The following is an 18,839-nucleotide window of genomic DNA, read 5'->3' on the forward strand; positions in this document are numbered from 1 at the left end:
GAGAGAAGGATTTAAAAAGATACATTTTACAGAACAATGGTTATACTCTCACAGTGAACAACACTATTCACCTTACATAGCACATGTGATTTCACTACAAGGTGGCATTTGGAAACATTTAATATTGAGTGCCTGCGGCTCTGGTGTTACAGATCAACACAGATGCAGGTCCGGGCGTCACAATTCAGCTTGCATGCGGTCATGGTAAGGCACAGCTTCTCCCTTTGCTGCCTCTTTCCTGTTAACAAGGAGCAGCAGACGCCAACCCCTCCCCTCCCCAATCCAAATCTCTAGAATTGCTTTACCCCTCCCCCCCGCATGGCTGGTATCATGGAAGATCACTGCTAATCACTTACCTTTCTCTCCCCCCACCCCTCCCACCCCCCACCGTGTGGCTGGTAGCTGAGAAGATTCCTGCTGGCCAAACACTAAAAATCTCAGCGCTATCCTTCCTCCCCTCCCCCATCTCTCTGTCCCCTTACTTAAATTCCTTAATTTCAACCAGGTTACCATGAACGATATCACTCTGCTGAGGATAACAGAGTGAGATAAAGAACGGATGTTTCTTGAATGCCAGCAATCACTGGGACCATACGCAGCTATGCTTTGTCATGCAATGATACCCGATTACTTGCTACATGCATGGTGTGGTAAAGTGTCCTACCATGGTGGACGGAACAAGGCTGCCTTGCCCAGAAACCTTCTGCAAAGGCTTTTGGAGTACCTCCAGGAGCGCTTCATGGAGATGTCCCTGGAGGATTTCCACTCCATCTCCAGACACGTTAACAAACTTTTCCAGTAACTTTACTGGCAGCGAATGCATCCCAAGACCTCATGGCAAATCAATCGTTAAAAAATGCTTGCTTTTAAACCATGTTTTATATTTACAAAGGTACACTCACCAGAGGTCGCTTCCATGGCTTCACTGTCTGGGCTACTGGCTTGGGAAGGCTGGAAGGGTAATTCCGTCTGGGTCACAAAAAGCTGCTGGGGAGAATGGAGTACTGTGTGGTCTCTGCAAGCTCATCCTCTTCCTCCTCCTCATCTTCCCCCTCCGCTGAATCCTCATCCATGGTTGAGATTATAACCTTCACCTCGGAATCCACGGACAAGGGCGGGGTAGTGGTGGCACAGCCCCCTAAAATTGCATGCAGCTCAGCGTAGAAGCGGCATGTTTTTGGCCCTGACCCTGATCTTCCCTTTGCTGCTTTGGTTTTCTGGTAGGCTTGTCTGAGCTCCTTCACTTTCACTCTGCACTGCACTGAGTCCCTGCTGTGGCCTCTCTCTGTCATGGTCCTGGAAATTTTTTCAAAAGTTTTTTCATTTCGTCTTTTGGAACGCAGTTCTGTTAGCACTGAATTCTCTCCCCATATAGCGATAAGATCCAGTACCTCTCGTGCGGTCCATGCTGGTGCTCTTTTTCTATTCTCAGGAGACTGCATTGTTACCTGTGCTGATGAGCTCTGCATGGTCACCTGTGCTGATGAGAGCTCCACGGTGGCCAAACAGGAAATGCAATTCAAAAGTTTGCGGGGCTTTTCCTGTATACCTGGCCAGTGCATTACAGTTCAGATTCCTGTCCAGAGCGGCCAGTGGTGCACTGTGGGATACCGCCCGGAGGCCAATAACTTCGATTTGCGGCCACACTAACCCTAATTCAATATGTTAATATCGATTTTAGCGTTACTCCTCTCGTTGGGGAGGAGTACAGAAATCGATTTAAAGAGCCCTTTTAATCGATATAAAGTGCATTGTAGTGTGGACGGGTACAGCGTTAAATCGATTTAACGCTGCTAAAATCGGTTTAACTGCGTAGTGTGGACCAGGCCTAACACCAATCAGTTGCCACTCCCTAAGGCTCCGATCCTACAACTCATTATGCACAGATGCTCTGCTGTATCTGTACAGAGCTCCATTGGGCTTCATGTGGATGCTGCAGTCCACCCATGCGCAACAAATTGTAGGATCTTAGGTGTTGTCTAAGTGATGTCTTTTTCATGATGTAAGAAGTTCCTCTGTGATGTTTTTCCACAAAATTATAATGAAGGAATTTATTCTTATTTTTCACATTGGTTTCAGAATTGCTTCTCTTCTACATAAGTACTTGGATAAGTACAAGCCAACAGAGTTAGCAAAAATAACGCAAGCCTTGGTGCTGCTGCATTGCCATAATGCAGAGCTTTACACCAAATTAAGAAGATTGCTAGTTGGGTGCGTATTCTTTTTGTAAATGTAACTGTTGATTATTACACTAAACACTTGTTACTTCACAGTTGTGTACAACTTGTTAGATCTTAATGTTTTACCAAAAAATAAACTGTTGTAACAATTCAAGTCTAAAAAAGTACATGAACTTTAGGATGGGAAGTGAATGTGGTCTAGACTCTAGACATAGTAGTGATCTATGTAATAAATATGCTCTCCATAAAATATAAGAATGGGCAAGGAGTTTTCTCACACTGGAACTCTAGAATAGAGAGCATTCCAGCAAGATCATTGACAGCTGCTACTTTGATTGTATTAGTGTTTGTAGGAAGAGATAATGAAATGGGCATTTCTGCCTGGAGAAATGCTTAAAAATAATCAATTTGTGAGAAGTAGGGACTCAGGTGTCAGCCCAAATGAAAAAGAAAGGAACACAAATGAGTGTATTCTTCTTTAACTGGGGAACCTCATGCGCTTGGCCAAGTTGCTGTGCCATAGTTAACCCAAACAAAGCTAAGGGAGTTTAGTGACTCTTAATAGATCATGTTGAGGGATTATTGCTCCATTGACGAGGAGATCCTTTTAGGATCCACAGAAGAAGAGCTCTCCCACAATGGCTTCCACCCCATTGACCCTCCTGTGGGGGAAGGAGCTCAGTCTGAATGGCTTGTGGGGATGAGGGTGTCTCTGCGCCCCTAACACACTGCCCAAGGTGCCTTTTGGGAAGGCTGGGAAAAGGTTCATTTGGCAAACCCTGAATGCCTGCAGAATCTCACAATCCAAAAGCTTTCTCTTTCTTCTCCTGCAATGTTGATACAGATGGGGTATCCCTGGCAAAGGATGTGTTAATTCCTGACAAGGGGGCTTTTTTCCCCCAGAGGACCCAGCAGGCAGAAAGATAAAATCTGCCCTTAGAAGGGATGTCTGAGTTTCATCAGCGCCCCTTAGAGCCTCATTGACTGACTAAATTAGCTTCTCTGTGCCTTCCTCCCTCTTCCACTACTAGGAAGAGCGATTCAGAAGATAGAGGAGAAGGGACTATCCTCGTCATCATCATCCCAGACGGATAAAGAAGGCTGTGGTACTCAGACACAGTGTAGCCATTGCAAAGGTGTCTTCTCTGTTTCCTCAAGTAGGCAGGATCTCCTCTCTAAGGGGCTGCTCTTGCATCTCAGGCAAGACTATTTGAGCCTAACAGTTTTATATCTGAGTGGCAAGTCTAAGATATTTCTCTTATGTAATATGTCTAGGAGCTTCTCTATGAAGCCTTCTGCCCTCTTGGTCTATGCAGCTGTTTGGACAGAATTCTTATTCATAGACTCTAGGATGGGAAGGGACCTCGAGAGGTCATCAAGTCCAGTCCCCTGCCCTCATGGAGGACCAAATACCGTCTAGACCATCCCTGATAGACATTTATCTAACCTGCTCTTAAATATCTCCAGAGATGAAGATTCCACAACCTCCCTAGGCAGTTTATTCCAGTGTTCAACCACCCTGACAGTTAGAAACTTTTTCCTAATGTCCAACCTAAATCTCCCTTGCTGCAGTTTAAGCCCATTGCCTCTTGTTCTATCATTAGAGGCTAAGGTGAAAAAGTTTTCTCCCTCCTCCTGATGACACCCTTTTAGATACCTGAAAACTGCTATCATGTCCCCTCTCAGTCTTCTCTTATCCAAACTAAACAAACCCAATTCTTTCAACCTTCCTTCATAGGTCATGTTCTCAAGACCTTTAATCATTCTTGTTGCTCTTCTCTGGACCCTCTCCAATTTCTCCACATCTTTCTTGAAATGCGGTGCCCAGAACTGGACACAATACTCCAGTTGAGGCCTAACCAGCGCAGAGTAGAGTGGAGGAATGACTTCTTGTGTCTTGTTTACAACACACCTGTTAATGCATCCCAGAATCACGTTTGCTTTTTTTGCAATAGTATCACACTGTTGACTCATATTTAGCTTGTGGTCCACTATGACCCCTGGATCTCTTTCTGCCATACTCCTTCCTAGACAGTCTCTTCCCATTCTGTATGTGTGAAACTGATTGTTCCTTCTTAAGTGAACATGCATCTGAGGAAGTGGGTATTCACCCACGAAAGCTCATGCTCCAAAACGTCTGTTAGTCTATAAGGTGCCACAGGATTCTTTGCTGCTTTTACAGATCCAGACTAACACGGCTACCCTCTGATACCCTTCTTAAGTGGAGCACTTTGCATTTGTCTTTATTGAACTTCATCCTGTTTACCTCAGACCATTTCTCCAACTTATCCAGATCATTTTAAATTTTGACCCTGTCCTCCAAAGCAGTTATAAGCCCTCCCAGTTTGGTATCATCTGTAAACTTAATAAGCGTACTTTCTATGCCAACATCTACGTTGTTGATGAAGATATTGAACAGAGCTGGTCCCAAAACAGACCCCTGCGGAACCCCACTTGTTATACCTTTCCCGCAGGATTGTGAGCCATTAATAACTACTCTCTGAGTACGGTTATCCAGCCAGTTACGCACTCACCTTATAGTAGCCCCATCTAAATTGTATTTGCCTAGTTTATCGATAAGGATATCATACGAGACCGTATCAAATGCCTTACTAAAGTCTAGTTATACCACATCCACCACTTCTCCCTTATCCACGGCTCGTTATCCTATCAAAGAATGCTATCAGATTGGTTTGACACGATTTGTTCTTTACAAATCCATGCTGGCTATTCCCTATTACCTTACAACCTTCCAAGTGTTTGCAGATGATTTCTTTAATTACCTGCTCCATTATCTTCCCTGGCACAGAAGTTAAACTGTTAAACTTCTACTAGTATCAGGACAGAAAGAGCAACCCTAAAAACTGAGGCATCCCAGCTCATCTGAATTTCTTATAGGATGGCTTCAATTTCACATTCCAAGAAAATAAAATTTATCTGATGACTTCATTTTCTCTAATTAACACTCTACCTTTCTCCTTCCTTCAGCATGTAGCTTAGTCCCATTGCCTCAGCTTCCTCTTAGACCCTCTGCAATATGGCTTCCACTATTTCCACACCAGGGAGATGGCTCTAATGAGCTCCCATTGATCAGTTTGAGAGCTTCTTTTCTGTTCACGTTTTGTAATCTGCTTGCATTTAAATAGTGCTTCTTGTTCTTTGCTCCTTAGGCTTTCATGCTTCTGTTTTCACCTGCTCTGGTTCAGGTGATTCTATAATGGTAGGTTGGTGACAGATATTATTAGTGAGTAAAGTGGCAGGAAAATATTGGTCTCACAATGAATAAGACAGTAGTAGCCAATGCTTTGAACTTCTACCACATTGTTATTGTCATTATTGCAAACTTATGAAATGTAGATGGCTAATGTGATTAATACTTTGTTTTTCAAATAGAATTTATATTTACGTAATTTATTTGCTATTTTTATCCATAAATATTTGTCAGTACTGATGGTTTTGTTTCTTTCCCCTTTCTTCCAGCTACTTACAAGTTAATGTTGTGCCCAGTGACATTTCTATGCTAACTCGTGTTCTGTCCATGCTTCCTTCTTCTCAAGTGGATGAAGTAGTGATTAACAGAGTTGATGCAGTTTGGCCTCAGTGCAACTTAAGTGATTTGAGTAGCTTTGCTACAGCTCTTGTCAGATGGGTTCGTCATGATCAGTCACATCAGCAAAGCACTTCTGGACCAAGTGCGAAGCTTCTGCAAAAATTAAGTAACTGCGGATATCAGAGGCTTCAAAAAGCCAGTGACTTGGATCAGTTGCTGGAAGAACTTAGATATATATCTGGAGAATGGTTTGAAGAAATACTTGTTGAAGAAACAATCAATACTTGTCAGCGCTTGATGGACCAAATTACATGGATGAATGTACTAGAATTTTCATCTTTTCTCATCAAAACAAACTACCGCTGTACTCCATTACTTGATAGAATAGCTTCTGTGGCAGTTCAACATATGAGCAAGGTATTGATGATACTTCAGGTGTTACTATAATTTTAGTATGTCAGATGATATGTTCACTTTTAGAAGTTTGGCTCCTCATGGTATGATCACATGTGCTGCCTTTTTCCAATAATATTTTTATTACAGTGCAGTGAGTGTTCTTTCTCCTCTTCCAACTGCCTTGTAAATTATTGTAAGACATTGTAAGTAATGTATGGAAAGCATCAGATTAACATAATGGTGGGAATGGGATTAAAGATATAGGGGACCACTGATTTCAAACCTGTTAATTGGCAGTTCTAGAGGTTTTACTCTACACTTCAGCGGTGAAATAGAGGAAGTTTGCTCCTAGTGAAAATTTTCCTGAAACAGGTATCATCCTTTCTAAGAGGACAGATGAGTTGGTCTTGTTTTCAACTGAGTTGTCAATACAGTATCTCCTGAGGAGAGACTGACAGTTTTAAACCTATTGTATTTACTAGTTTTGTGGTACATAAGATTTTATACAATGAAGTTGGGCATGTCTCTGATTTTGGAAAGAACAGAATAATGTTTATATTGCTATAACCATCTGCTCCTACTTTTGCCCTGATGCAGAGACTTTAATTTTAATACTTCAAAATATTATTCATCCATTTTTGTATATTTTAAAATATTTATATGCTGTAAAATCTGAGGAGCAAAGGAAATCATTGGAATTTGAAAGGTAGTCCATGTAATCTAGGTCTTCTGCTTTTGAATTAGTTACAAACCTCTCTCTTACAAAGCAACATGAAATTGATTCTTTTTCACTCTTGAAATGTTATTTTAAAATTTCTTATCCAGATCCATCCTTCTGGAACATATAATCTTCTCCTCCCCTTCACTGTTATGAATTATGAGCCTCCTCAAAGTGAAGAGTTCTTTGAGACTTGCATCCAACATTTTAGCTCTCACTTAGGTGAGTGATGCTAGGTAATGTAGACTCGGAATTGTGTCAGTTACGGTTCTTCCAGGGCACAAATTTAGGTACACTTGAGAAAAATGGGAATTGGCTGGCTATTGAAACATACGGATTAATTTTCTTTTCTTTTTCTAAGTAATGTTCTGCAGAATTCACTGTGTGTTTCCATGGGAGTTCACAGCCTTACTTCACCCTTCAGAAATCGCTGTTGCTATGGAACTAAGAATATATCTTGAATTGTTGTAGAAAGAAATTGAGAATTTAAACTAGCTGATTGTCATGTGGATAAATGGAAAATCCTTTAAAAATAATTACTGTGGCCTCTCCTAGAGGGATTGGAATCAGGCCCTTCATTATTTGGGGGAGAGGAAAGATCTTGTGGTTGATTTCCAGAAGATGGTGAGGCAGGAAAATATGAACAAAGACAGTTTTCTTGGCTGATATTATAGTTTGAGAGTTGTATGAAAGATTGCCATGTAATGTATTACCCTGCTATTATCTCTTCTAAGACTAGTCAGTTTCTTCCTGCAGAGAATATGCCATAATTAGGCCAAGCTTTTGTGGAGTAGGAGAGGCACAGTTCCACTTCGCTGGGGTGACAAGCTTCGCTACTAGAAACAATATATTTTACAACATAAACTGAAATTTACTGTAGTAAGAGTTTTACAGCCCTCATTGGGAAAATTGGCAAAGCAGTGGGCATGTGCAAGTCCATGTGTGTGTATTTAACTCCAGTTGAAAGTAATAGGAGTCAGGCATGTTAATGGAAGGAAGAATAGAGCTCATTAGACAATTTTCATTAGATTTTTTTAACAAATGTATGTAATACATCCATATAAATATATGTTTGGTTTTTAAAGGTTGTTTTGAGCCTCACCTCCTGGTGCTGCTTGGTTATTCCTTGGCTATTGCTGAGTATTTTCCTCCAGCTCTGATAAACGCAATATTTAATGTTGATTTCCTAACCAAACTGGATGCCCAGCTTGAAAGTAGGTATTTATCCCTCCATTTTTTATTATGCTTTTTATAAAGACTGTAAAGCTTTATGAAATATCTTTTACATTGTAAATGATCCCAAATCAGTAACCAAGTACATATGTAGATTTAAAAATGACAAATACTGTTAAATTGAAACTCCAGTAACCACAGTCTCTTCCTCCTTTTACTTAAGGCCCGCTTCGAGACATGCTGAGCTCGTCCTGCGCAAGGGTGTTTAGCACCTCTCAGATCAAGCTTTTTAGATACTAAATCCTAAGTTTCTATTTCCTCTGCAAAATCTTATTACATAGGCACTTGAGCAGGACAGGAAGTGCTGTTTTCTGCTCTTTTATGTCACGATGTTGGTTGAGGTAGGGAAAACATGAACTCCTGTACTGGCAAGTCAGTAAAGGAGAAGTGTCTTTTCAAATGTTTTCTCTTAAAATGAAAATATACTTGAAATTTAAGTCTTCATCCCATCTGCTCAACCAGCTAACAAATCTGCCAACCAGCAAACAGGCTCTGCCGTGTATCAGAGTGAGTTTGATACTAAAAATGCAGTGGTTTGGGGAGATGTTTTATATTTTAATCAACCTGCTAAATTGTACCATAGTTAGTATATGTAGTTATAAATTTCTATTTTTACCCTTGTGCTCCTTCCCCTACCCTCTCTGTTGGTTTGCTACACACACTTGTTGTGTCTTGTTTAAAGTTAGGCTCTGATCTTGCAAAGAATGATTGTTGTTTCACAACACCTAGTTAAAGTGTCTGTTTTATGTAAGGAAATACTGAATTTTATGAAGTTTGTTCTTCAAAAAGTTCTTTGCCTTTTAGACTAACATCTATCTGTAACCAGAAATTAAATTATTTTGCTTACTTTTGTCTGATTTAACAAATTTAATTATGTGGGATGTGGCACAAAATGGTGTGGTAGATAAGTATACTAATGTACATATAGAATTACTTGTAAATAATTGAGTCTTCCTGGAAGACACCTTCACAAATACAACTGGATTCAGGTGATGTTGGAATGCTTGGTGGAAAGAAATAGTGAAATCAGTGTATTGGTTTTAAAAGACATAGTTGGAATCTGAGCATCATCCAAGGCGGCTCCAGGCACCAGCGCAGCAAGCAAGTGCCTGGGGCGACAAGCCGGGGGAGGAGGGCAGCGTGCCAGTCGCCGTGAGGGCGGCAGTCAGGGAGCCTTCGACGGCGTTTCTGCTGGAGGTCCGCTGGTCCCGCAGCTTAGGTGGCAATTTGGCGGTGGGGACGCCGAAGGCGCGGGACTGGTAAGTCGCCCACAGAAACGCCGCCGAATCCACATGACCGGCGGGCCTCCCGCAGAAACACTGCCAAAGGCTCCCTGACTGCCATGCTTGAGGTGGCAAAAAACATAGAGCCGCCCCGGCATCATGAAGGATTTTGTTTAGGATTTGTTTGCAGTTAGCTTGTCCTCATATTAGAGCTCAAATAACATTTTCAGAGTGGTTATTCGTTTCCCATATCCAGTATCTGTTTTGAAATAAATTATATTACTGCAGGAATCTTACAGGAATACGGTCACATGCATAGCTCAGGAAGTAGTGTGGCGGTTTTGTCCACAACAGAAGACTCCCCCTAGACTTCCTCCCTGTGTAACCAAAGGGGTGAGCACTAGTTCCAAACTTTTTGATTCTGTTCCCCTAGACACATTTTGCTGAAACTAGGCCGCTGGCCTGGCCCCCTGTCATTTACTTAAGAGCTGATGGGTAGGAACTTCAGAAGAGATGTTTTGAATAGCTGCATTTTTCTAATTCCTTATTGTTGAATAAAAAGAGAAGGAAAAAATTCCAATTGAGAGATTTCCATATTCTTTGTAAGATTCTGAACTTAAGTGCATTAATGTGCACTGCTAGCTAAAAGGCTATTTCTCCATTAAGTAGCCATTTTGAGTGCCCCTCAAGACTTCCTGTGTTCTAGCTGACTTTTTAAATTCAGTCCTACCAGATACCTTGAATTGGAGGGTCCGGTTACGCCTGATGGAATTGAACAGAGCTGTGTGTCTGGAATGCCCTGAGTTTCAGATCCCTTGGTTTCATGAGCGCTATTGTCAGCAGATGCAGCGTAAAGGTCAGTATTTTAGGAGAGGCAATGCCATTATTGTTCTTAGTTATGGAGGACTAACAGTTTGATAGGTGCTGCATTTCTTCTAGCATTTTAATGGGGTTATTTATTAGCAGTCTATAAAAGCTGATAACTGAATGTAATACTTAGCACAAAAATAAGTCAGATGAAACTTTAAAAACGGATGTCCTCCCCCTTACCTTGTTGTGGTATGTGCCATTTATGCACCTGGCTGCCAGTCTTCTTCTCAAAGGTGGTGGAGCTATATGTAAGTTGTGAAAGGTTAGCTTACAAGAGTAAAACAACATTAGTGTTCTACAGAAATGCTTTAATCCCAGTTTTGTCTGTTTTCAGATATCTAGTGTAAATATTGCAGTTTTCTGTTTGTGACACTATTTTTATTTCAAGACTGCAGGCCTCCATGTTGGTGCACTAATTTGTCCATTTTGTTTTTGTAGGCAATGGCAGCACAAATACAGCACAACAGCAGATTCATAGAATGCTGGGGGAAATCTTGGGAGGAAGCCAGTATGCAAAAGTATCTGTTCTCACGCCTTACTACTATGGAATAGGTGGGTGGTTAACCAGGTTGGTGGAAATAGCTTTGGATCCACAAGTCCACAGTTAATTCCTTTAGGGGTTATTATAGATCTGAGTCTCCTCCCTAACTCCATTGCTATATATCTTTGGAGCATCTGAGAATTGTGCCCCAAATGTGTAAGTATAATAAGCCATCAAACAGAATGTTGCTATTTTGGAAACTGGATACAAAGTGGTTCTGAAAAGAAAGCCCCACAACTCACTTTGCCCTGTATAATACAAATAATATTTGATAACTTCAGTGATAACGATAACTTAGTTTTTCTTAAAATAAATGTTCTAGATATTAAATCAGATCCATTTTCCTCCTATATTGATTAGTGTACTGGGTTATTGCATTTTCTTAGATTTTGAATGCATTCTGGATAAAAACAAAAAGCCTCTTCCTTATATGGATCAGAGTATAGTTTTGGCTGACTTAGTGCAGTGGGGACCAGACATCCAGCTCCTGGGGAAGAAGGGGCTTCCACCGGGAGCACAGAGGTTAGTACATGGTTTTCTATATGTTAGATTTTGCTAAGTAGATGAACCAAGTTTGTATGTTCAGGCTTTTTCTTACCCTTCATGGTGGCTGTGGCTTCTCTTTTTAATATACACATCACAGCTCCTGTGAGTAGTAGTAGTATTGAGTGTGAGGCAGGAGAGACAGCTGTTTCTTGTGAACGCCTAATATCAGTGCGGCCTCAACTCTTTTTTTTTTTTTTTTTTTTAAACCCCTCTTATTTGGAAAATAAGAAATCAAAGCCTCTTTGGCCATTTATAGATGCACTGAATGGCTGTGATGCAGAATTTTAGCAACAGCCCTGACTTCTCAAAGCCTGTTGCTTTGCAGACCTCCTGCAACTGCTGTTAAACCTAGTGAAGTTGCAGGTGTAGAGAACCTAAAAAGATGAGGGCCTTATTTTCTGTGCCTTAGCATCCCCCCTGTAAAATGCAGATACAACTCACCCAGAGGACAGCGCCAGGCTGTGGAGGGTTAAGGATTGTAGATAAGCTTTAGGATTCTCAGATGTAAAGGACAAAAAGGGTATAAAGTTTTAAAGCGTACAGTGGTTGGCTCTAAAAAGTCAGCCTTTACCAACAGTTACCACTGCAGTATCTGAGATGCTAAACCTTTGCCTTCTGCTGGTCTTGTTCAGATACACGCACGTGATACCTGTTAATAAACACTGACTTTTCAATGGCAACAACACACTCTAATTAGAAGTTGCTTCCAAAAAATGTGCATGTGCTCCCATTGGGTGAACACACCTGGCATGTTGTACATCTGCGTGGTTTGATAATGGTAAAGCTGATAAGCTAGAAGGGCTTTTCCATCAGTAGTATTTTATTCTAAATGCAGCAACACATTTGCTTCTGAGTTTGAGCAGTTGATATTACACCTATGCTGCATTGGCTGCCTTTCTAAAGGCAGACTGGTTTCAAGTTGGCTGCCTCTTTAAGTCCTTCATGCCTATATTTAAGGCTTCATCTTTGAACTTTGTCTTTAGCAGTGTTTTGTGCTGACAAGTGCCTTTCAGGGATATTTTTACTATTCTGTGTGTGTAAATCAGGTATTTGCTTATACAAATCAGTAGTTAGATGCACAAAAATTATGTAGGGAGATGCAACAAAAGTGTCTACCTTGAAAACATTAGTTTGACTGTTTTCCCGTTTTGCAGCTACCAGAGGTGTAAAAGGGAAAAGCTTTTGGGAACCATCTAGAGTTCATATTTGCCTAGATAAATATGAAGAAAATTGAGTCTTGACTTAAAGAATGAGTTTAATTTTCTTTAAATTTTTAAACCTTAGTTTTCAGGTTAAATCTAATGGTAATCTGACTACAACTATTATAATTGAACAGGGGGCTCATTAATAGACATCCTACTAATATTTGAAAGTAACCATTTTGTTTGTTAGCAGAATTGCTGTGGAGTTTCTGGATTCTAAAGCTTTTTGCAAAAATTCATGTCATCTCAAAGGAGAAATTGCAATTAAAAAAAGACACCTGGAAATTTTGGGGTACCAAGTGGTTCAGGTATGGTGCACACAATCTGTTATATCAATACCTTATATTTGGACTGGTGTGTACAATGGAATCCTCTAAGCTCTCCCCTTCAAAAACTTTATACATTTTCTCTTTAACAGGAGAGGGCATATGTGGAAGGATGCTCTCTTGTATTTGCAGGGCATTCTCCAGGCTTTGTAATGTTGTTGGAGAAAGACAGTATTTTTCCCTACCAGGAGGAAATAGCGATGGAAAGTATGTTGTCTAGTTCCTGTTCACTAGGAACAGCTGCAGCAAAACAAGTCAAATGATCTGGTATACCTTTCCTCCACTATAGCATAGTGGCTGCTTTGCCTCTGCTGCTCAAACAAAGGAAGTGAGGGACATATTGCTCTCTTTGGAATACAGCACTCCTTGGTAGATTGCCACATTCTAAAAGGAATGCCAGGCTGGAACCACCTCCTAAGTGGAGAGAAGCTCCATTTAAAAGGAGTGAAAGTCCATTGAAATGCACTGAATCAATTTGGGAATTTTGTTCCACTTCAGTTCAAGTGAGGGCTTTCTACACTAGGACTTCCTAATTCTCCACTAGTGCAGCTCCAGCAGTGGAAGCTGTGGGATAGAACACTGTGGTGTCTACCAGTTACCACTGTGGTGTCTAGCCCAGACATAGTGGTAAAAACACATGCCCTGCCTAAGCTACTGCTTCCACTGTTGCTGCAAGTGGTGGAGCTTCTCCAATGGAGGATTAGAGATTTAGATTTATTATTCCTCCAACCCAGTGTAGACATACCCTAGAAGCAGAGCTTCACTATAAGCAGGTTCCACTCTAACTCTTGCTTCATCTACTGTAATTTGAAACAGAATCCCTTCCATGTGACTTACAGTTTTGTTCTTCAGACAGCTTGAATACCCTTAATTTTCTCCCTGTGGTATTCTTCTGACAATATATGTTACATAATTTTTATCATGTCATTTCCTGGCTGAGGCAGTTTTTAAAATTTTAGGGTCAGATCCTCAGCTGGTGTAAATTGCCAGTTTATACCAGTGGAGGATTTAGTCCTTAATTAGAGGTATTTTGAAATTCTGACAGGAAATGACATGATGATGGAGCTATGCCATCTTACTCCACCTGAGCATCTGGTCTTTCATCTCCACTATTATTATTCTATGAAAGCAAGGTGACTGTTACCAGGCAAATACATTTAATGTTAAGAAATTCCTAATATTAAAAATGAAGCATAGCCCATTAAAAGGCCACATCTCCTATAACAATCTTCAACCTTACATATCTTAAAATGGAGAGCACAAGGCTTAAATAAAAGGTGCCACATATTGCATATGTGTATCTACTGTGATACTGTGTCGAAGAAGAAATGTTAATAGTAAGTTACCATGCAAACTCTGTCTTACAGATTCCTCACTTTGAATGGAATTCCATGGAGCTGTCATCAAAAGATGCATGGATGGAGTATCTGAAAAAGAATATATTTGAAACAAAGTAATATAGAAGAGGCAATCATGAATATATATTTTCATATAAACATTTAACTTGATCATGTAACATTAAATATTTTGTAACCTTAAGATATTTATTCTCCATTGAAATCTCTTTATAGGCTAGGCTGAATAAGCCTAGGCACTGGGAATCAGGAGTTTGGAGACGTAATCCTGAGTTTATCAATGACTTGGCTGGTTGCAAAGGTCTAAAAAGGGGATAAAGAAACTTGAATTTTACATTATCACCAAGTTATAGCTAGTTAAGGCTTGCAGCCAACTGGGACTATAGCAGCTTGACCATAAAATAACAGTACCACCTCCTCACAAGGGACTGGGGAGGACACACAAAATTTATCAAACAAAAATTTGGAAGTGTTATTGCAGAAATAGCTGTAAATCCTTTAGAAATGAGGGATGCTCTTTGGTGTGTGACAAAATGGATAACGAGAAGTGAATGCAGAATCTCACTAGCAGCACAGAAACATTGGGATACAAGAATCCTAACCAAACGTATTAAAGCAGGCTTTCTTGGCCATACTGCAGCTATTTGGTACCTGTCCATCAAAGTGGCATTAAACTTAGAAGCTAATGAGGATTTTCCTCTGGGGTGGGGAATCCTGGGCCTTTGGTGTAGGGAGTGTGGCTGGGGCCTCCCTGAATATTTCTTTGGCCCAAAAAGTAAACTAGTCCAAAGGTGTGGCAGCCAGTCAGACCCCCAATCTGCCTGCACTGTACCCTGTTCACATGCAATTCATGATGAGGCTGTAAAACTAGCAATAGAGCAAATAAAATTAAAGGATTTCCAAAATGGGGGGCTGGGAAAGATAAAGGACTTTACTCTGAGAGTACTGTAGGTCTACCTGAAGGATTTTGCTAGAGGTTGGGATTGCACATGGCTCATTTGCACAGAAGCTCTCATTGGACCAGCCCGTTGGTAATAAAATTACATACAAATTAACGAGAACACTGCAGAAGTTAAAGGTGAATTATATTTGGGAGACTGGTGGAAGACAGCAAAAACCTTCCAAAATAAGTGAGTATCTGGTATTACATAGTACAACTTGCAGCCAAACTTAACTTCAAATATGAGTACGGTAACTTCTCTGCTTAGAAGGGGAGTACACATTATTCAATATTGTTACGTTTGAGATGGAGATTGAGACCTCAGTATCCTAAAGAGCACTGCCTTACGTCAATGGTTAATGGGGAATTTTGGGGTTACTTTTCTTACTCCATTTTTCAAAATAGAGAATGACATTTCTGTGAGGGAGAGGGCAAAACTATGAATATGTGCTGAAAACTTAGGTAGAGGATCAGGAAGGCCCTCCTGATAGTGAAATCTCTAATACTCTCTTGGTACTGGTGGGGGAAGAGGTAGCACAATGGCTACCTGATGTCAGACTTTTTAGAGACTTCCCCAAACTATCTCCAAAGTAACAAGACTTCCAGTAGTCAGACAGGTTTTCTCAACAATCCTGAGCACTTAAGACAATGAGATGCAGGAGAAGGGAAAAGAACAGACAAGACCGTGTTTGTTGGAGGCAAATATGGGCGGTGTGGTGAAGCAATGCTATGCAAAAGCAACCTCTTTCTCAGGAGCAATTTTCTTTATGACTGGTCATTAGGGCTCCTCTGAGAGGTAGGCTGCCCTTTTAACAGAAACTTTTTCCCAGGACGCCTTTCTGGTGCTTTCCCTTTAAAGCTGGTAGGGGCAAGCTGCTGCAACTCTAAACTAGCCACCTTGCAATTGGCTACTACTACTCCCTTTACTAGCCAGTAAGTATTAACTTCTTTTATACTTGATGCTACCTCCTCAGGACTAAGGGAAAAAACTTCTACCTGCAAGGGTAAGGTGTTCCTCTCCCCTATGAAAATACCTGGCTCTGTGGGGCTGTGGAAGATGGGGGCGGCTGCTGTTTCTCCTATGACAAAGGGACTCCTGATCAAGCTGACAGGCATTGCAAGGGCTGTGGATTGCTCTTCTGCTGCAGAGTCTGAAAGCAGCACTGTACTGGAGGGCTACCCCTTGCAGACAGGGTCCTGGAAACTCCACAAACTGTGCACTTCATTTTGTTCCTCTTGCAAAACAAAACATCCAAAAAACTATCAAAGCTATTAAAGGTAGAAGAACTGCATGTGAGGAAACCTAGGTTAGGCTGCAGTAAAATGGAGCAAAAAGCTGTGAACTTGCATGGACTCTTGCTTTCCTACAGGCAGATTACAGGCTATTAGGGGTGTGTGTGTGTAAGAAAGAAAGGAGGTTGAGTTGTGGCAGAAAGTGGGTAAGGTGTTCCTCAGCACACCTGATAGCCTCTCACCTGGCTTGCATGTGAGAGAAGCTGAACACAACTGCTCTGCAGCAATTAGGTTTTTAATTACCATAGTACAGATCTTGTGTCCATGCTGATAAAGTTACACAAGGCTGGGTTCTGTGCTGAATATTTGTAAGGCAAAGTAAGACCTAGCTCAAAACTGGTGCTGAAGTGGATTAAGAAAGTACATTTGTCCTTGAAAAGTGAAAAAATCTGAAGCCAAGTGTAAAAATAGTGGTAAGTTTGTTTGTCCTTCCTCCTAACCACTGCTGTCTATTAATGCCATCAGTGTTAGTCACACTCCCTGAAGAAGGGCTGTTATCTTGTAGTACTTTTAAAAAAACAAACAAACAAACAAACTGAGAAGTCCTGAGAAAAAGAGCTTCAAAGTCTCCTAAGCATGTGACTTTTCCACTGGTACCAGCTAGTTAATATTTTAAGGAATACTGAAACAAAATGAGTTAGTTTAAAAAGTCATGGAAATTAATTTTACTTGGGGGGGGGGAAACCTGATATTACAATAAATAATTTGAATAAAACACCAACAATTTTGCTATATTGTTCCTCTAGAGTAAATGTTTAAATGTTATTTATTTAGTCAACATGGTGTGTGACCCTCTGGTGGTCTCTTGCCAGGGGATTTTACAATCTAAAAGGAATTACAATTCATTTGTTCAGAGTACTAACTGGCAGCAAGTGCTGACAGTTGTCTATCAGGGTTGTATTGATCAGCAACAGGTGTCTTAATTTTATGTCTGAAGTCAGAATTGGGCCTTTGTGGAGGGAGTCTGGGTGTTTTTTTTTCTTTTCTTATACTCATGACAACAGCCCATAGCAGAGTCACCAAGAACTCTAAAGAAGCCTGCAAAATAAACTGCAGAACCACTAGCGAGCATTTTGGGTTAAGTGTTGAAAAACAAGTGAGAAGTTAGAGAGCCTGTGTGCTTACAAAGAGAAGACCCAACAAACTACCAATTAGTCTCTCTCATTTCAGTCTTGGATATAGTGACTAGAGTTAATGCCATGTATGTACTTTACCTTGATTTCAAGTAGTAAAAAAATCTTTTATCATATAGCACCGGCCATAGGCCTCAATTGCTAGCTGTAGAAACATGTACAGTTCAGGTTTTGCTGCTGACTCACATACAAGGGGTAACAGAACAGGGGTAAGGTCGACCTGTAGACCATAAGCCAAAAGGTCTTTTGGGTGCTGAAAAATAGAAAACCCTCTTATTCAAACCCAATACTCCTCCTCTATATACAGAGACAAAAAGGAGGTGGAGCCTAAAGACATAATCCATATGTTAATTACCATTTGAGATAACTTTAAAGTGTATTGTGCTAAACTGCACAAAGGCACTTTTAATGTGCAGTAAATGTCCACATGGGATTTAGAGTGGAATAGTTAGTGCCCTTTAAATTCACACCCTACCTATTTTAGACTTACTTCCCAGTGTAGGCTGAATTATCTAGGCAATCCAGCATATGGCTGGCAGCAAAGATCAATGTAAACAGATATGCCTAAAATTATAGGGCCAGTTCCTCAGATGGTGTAAATGTGGGTCATTCCATTGACTTAAACAAGGCTGTCAAGTTACTTCAGCTGAGGAGCTGGCTGGTAACTGTGTGCTATGGGGAAAACCAAAGAGATGAGACCTGGGAGTATACTTGTGCAATGTCATCCCGGAATGCCTTTTTGTGCCTGTGCCTTTGGGACATGCTAACTTATCTTCCCTAGGAAGGCAGTGCTGGAAGAATCTACATTCATATTGGGTTTCTTTTTAATTTTTGTACAGTCCTGACATGTTTGCTACGATAATATTAGTTTAGATTAGAGGTGTTTCCTCATTCATGTACCATAGAAATACCATCTGTAATACATTTTAAATACTATATAATACTAAGTTATTATTTTGGCCAAAGCTGCATGAAATATAATTTAAATTTGGTAATTTAATATACAACAATCAAAGCCACTAGTACATTTTCTTTGCTATTCTTAACTTCATTTTAGTAAATGTGTCCCAAATTAGTTCTATCCAGGCCTTGCCTTCCCCTTGCAAATTGTGGGAAGTGTTGCATAGCAGGCAATTGTTGGTGCTCACAAGGCTTGATGCTTTTCACAGGTCTCTGGAGTGAGGTTTTTAAAAAAAAAAAATCCCATGGGCTTGCTGACTTAGTCATGTGCATTTAGCATGGCCTTCTTCCCAGAAGGGTGGTGCACAGGAAAATATTTTGACACTTACCTGTGGAGATGTGATATTAGAACACATGCTGTAAAGATCAACAC

General features: G+C 40.6%; 1 protein-coding gene and 1 long non-coding RNA gene across 5 annotated transcripts in view; one reads left to right on the forward strand and one right to left on the reverse strand.

Annotated features, from left to right (window-relative positions):
- Positions 1 to 14,324, forward strand: part of FASTKD1 (FAST kinase domains 1) — a 28,329-nt gene extending 14,005 nt beyond the window's left edge. For 2 of the 4 annotated variants that reach the window (XM_030579432.1, XM_030579434.1), the window contains 9 exons: positions 2,080 to 2,211; positions 5,661 to 6,147; positions 6,952 to 7,066; positions 7,930 to 8,058; positions 10,025 to 10,156; positions 10,609 to 10,722; positions 11,098 to 11,233; positions 12,650 to 12,767; positions 14,153 to 14,324. In XM_030579432.1, the coding sequence (XP_030435292.1) occupies positions 2,080 to 2,211; positions 5,661 to 6,147; positions 6,952 to 7,066; positions 7,930 to 8,058; positions 10,025 to 10,156; positions 10,609 to 10,722; positions 11,098 to 11,233; positions 12,650 to 12,767; positions 14,153 to 14,242 (1,453 nt within the window). In that variant the 3' untranslated portion in view covers positions 14,243 to 14,324. The remainder of the gene's footprint in view (positions 1 to 2,079; positions 2,212 to 5,660; positions 6,148 to 6,951; positions 7,067 to 7,929; positions 8,059 to 10,024; positions 10,157 to 10,608; positions 10,723 to 11,097; positions 11,234 to 12,649; positions 12,768 to 14,152) is intronic. The other 2 variants (XM_030579433.1, XM_030579435.1) reach the window with 2 other exon arrangements.
- Positions 1,100 to 14,244, reverse strand: LOC115659401. The gene is made up of 3 exons (XR_004002536.1): positions 14,132 to 14,244; positions 10,351 to 10,412; positions 1,100 to 1,138 (listed from the first exon to the last, which is right to left on the reverse strand). It is a non-coding gene; the product is annotated as an uncharacterized LOC115659401 (long non-coding RNA).
- Positions 14,325 to 18,839: the final 4,515 nt, after the last annotated feature.

Source organism: Gopherus evgoodei, chromosome 11 (genome assembly GCF_007399415.2).
Source record: "Gopherus evgoodei ecotype Sinaloan lineage chromosome 11, rGopEvg1_v1.p, whole genome shotgun sequence".
Lineage (NCBI taxonomy): Eukaryota > Metazoa > Chordata > Testudines > Testudinidae > Gopherus > Gopherus evgoodei.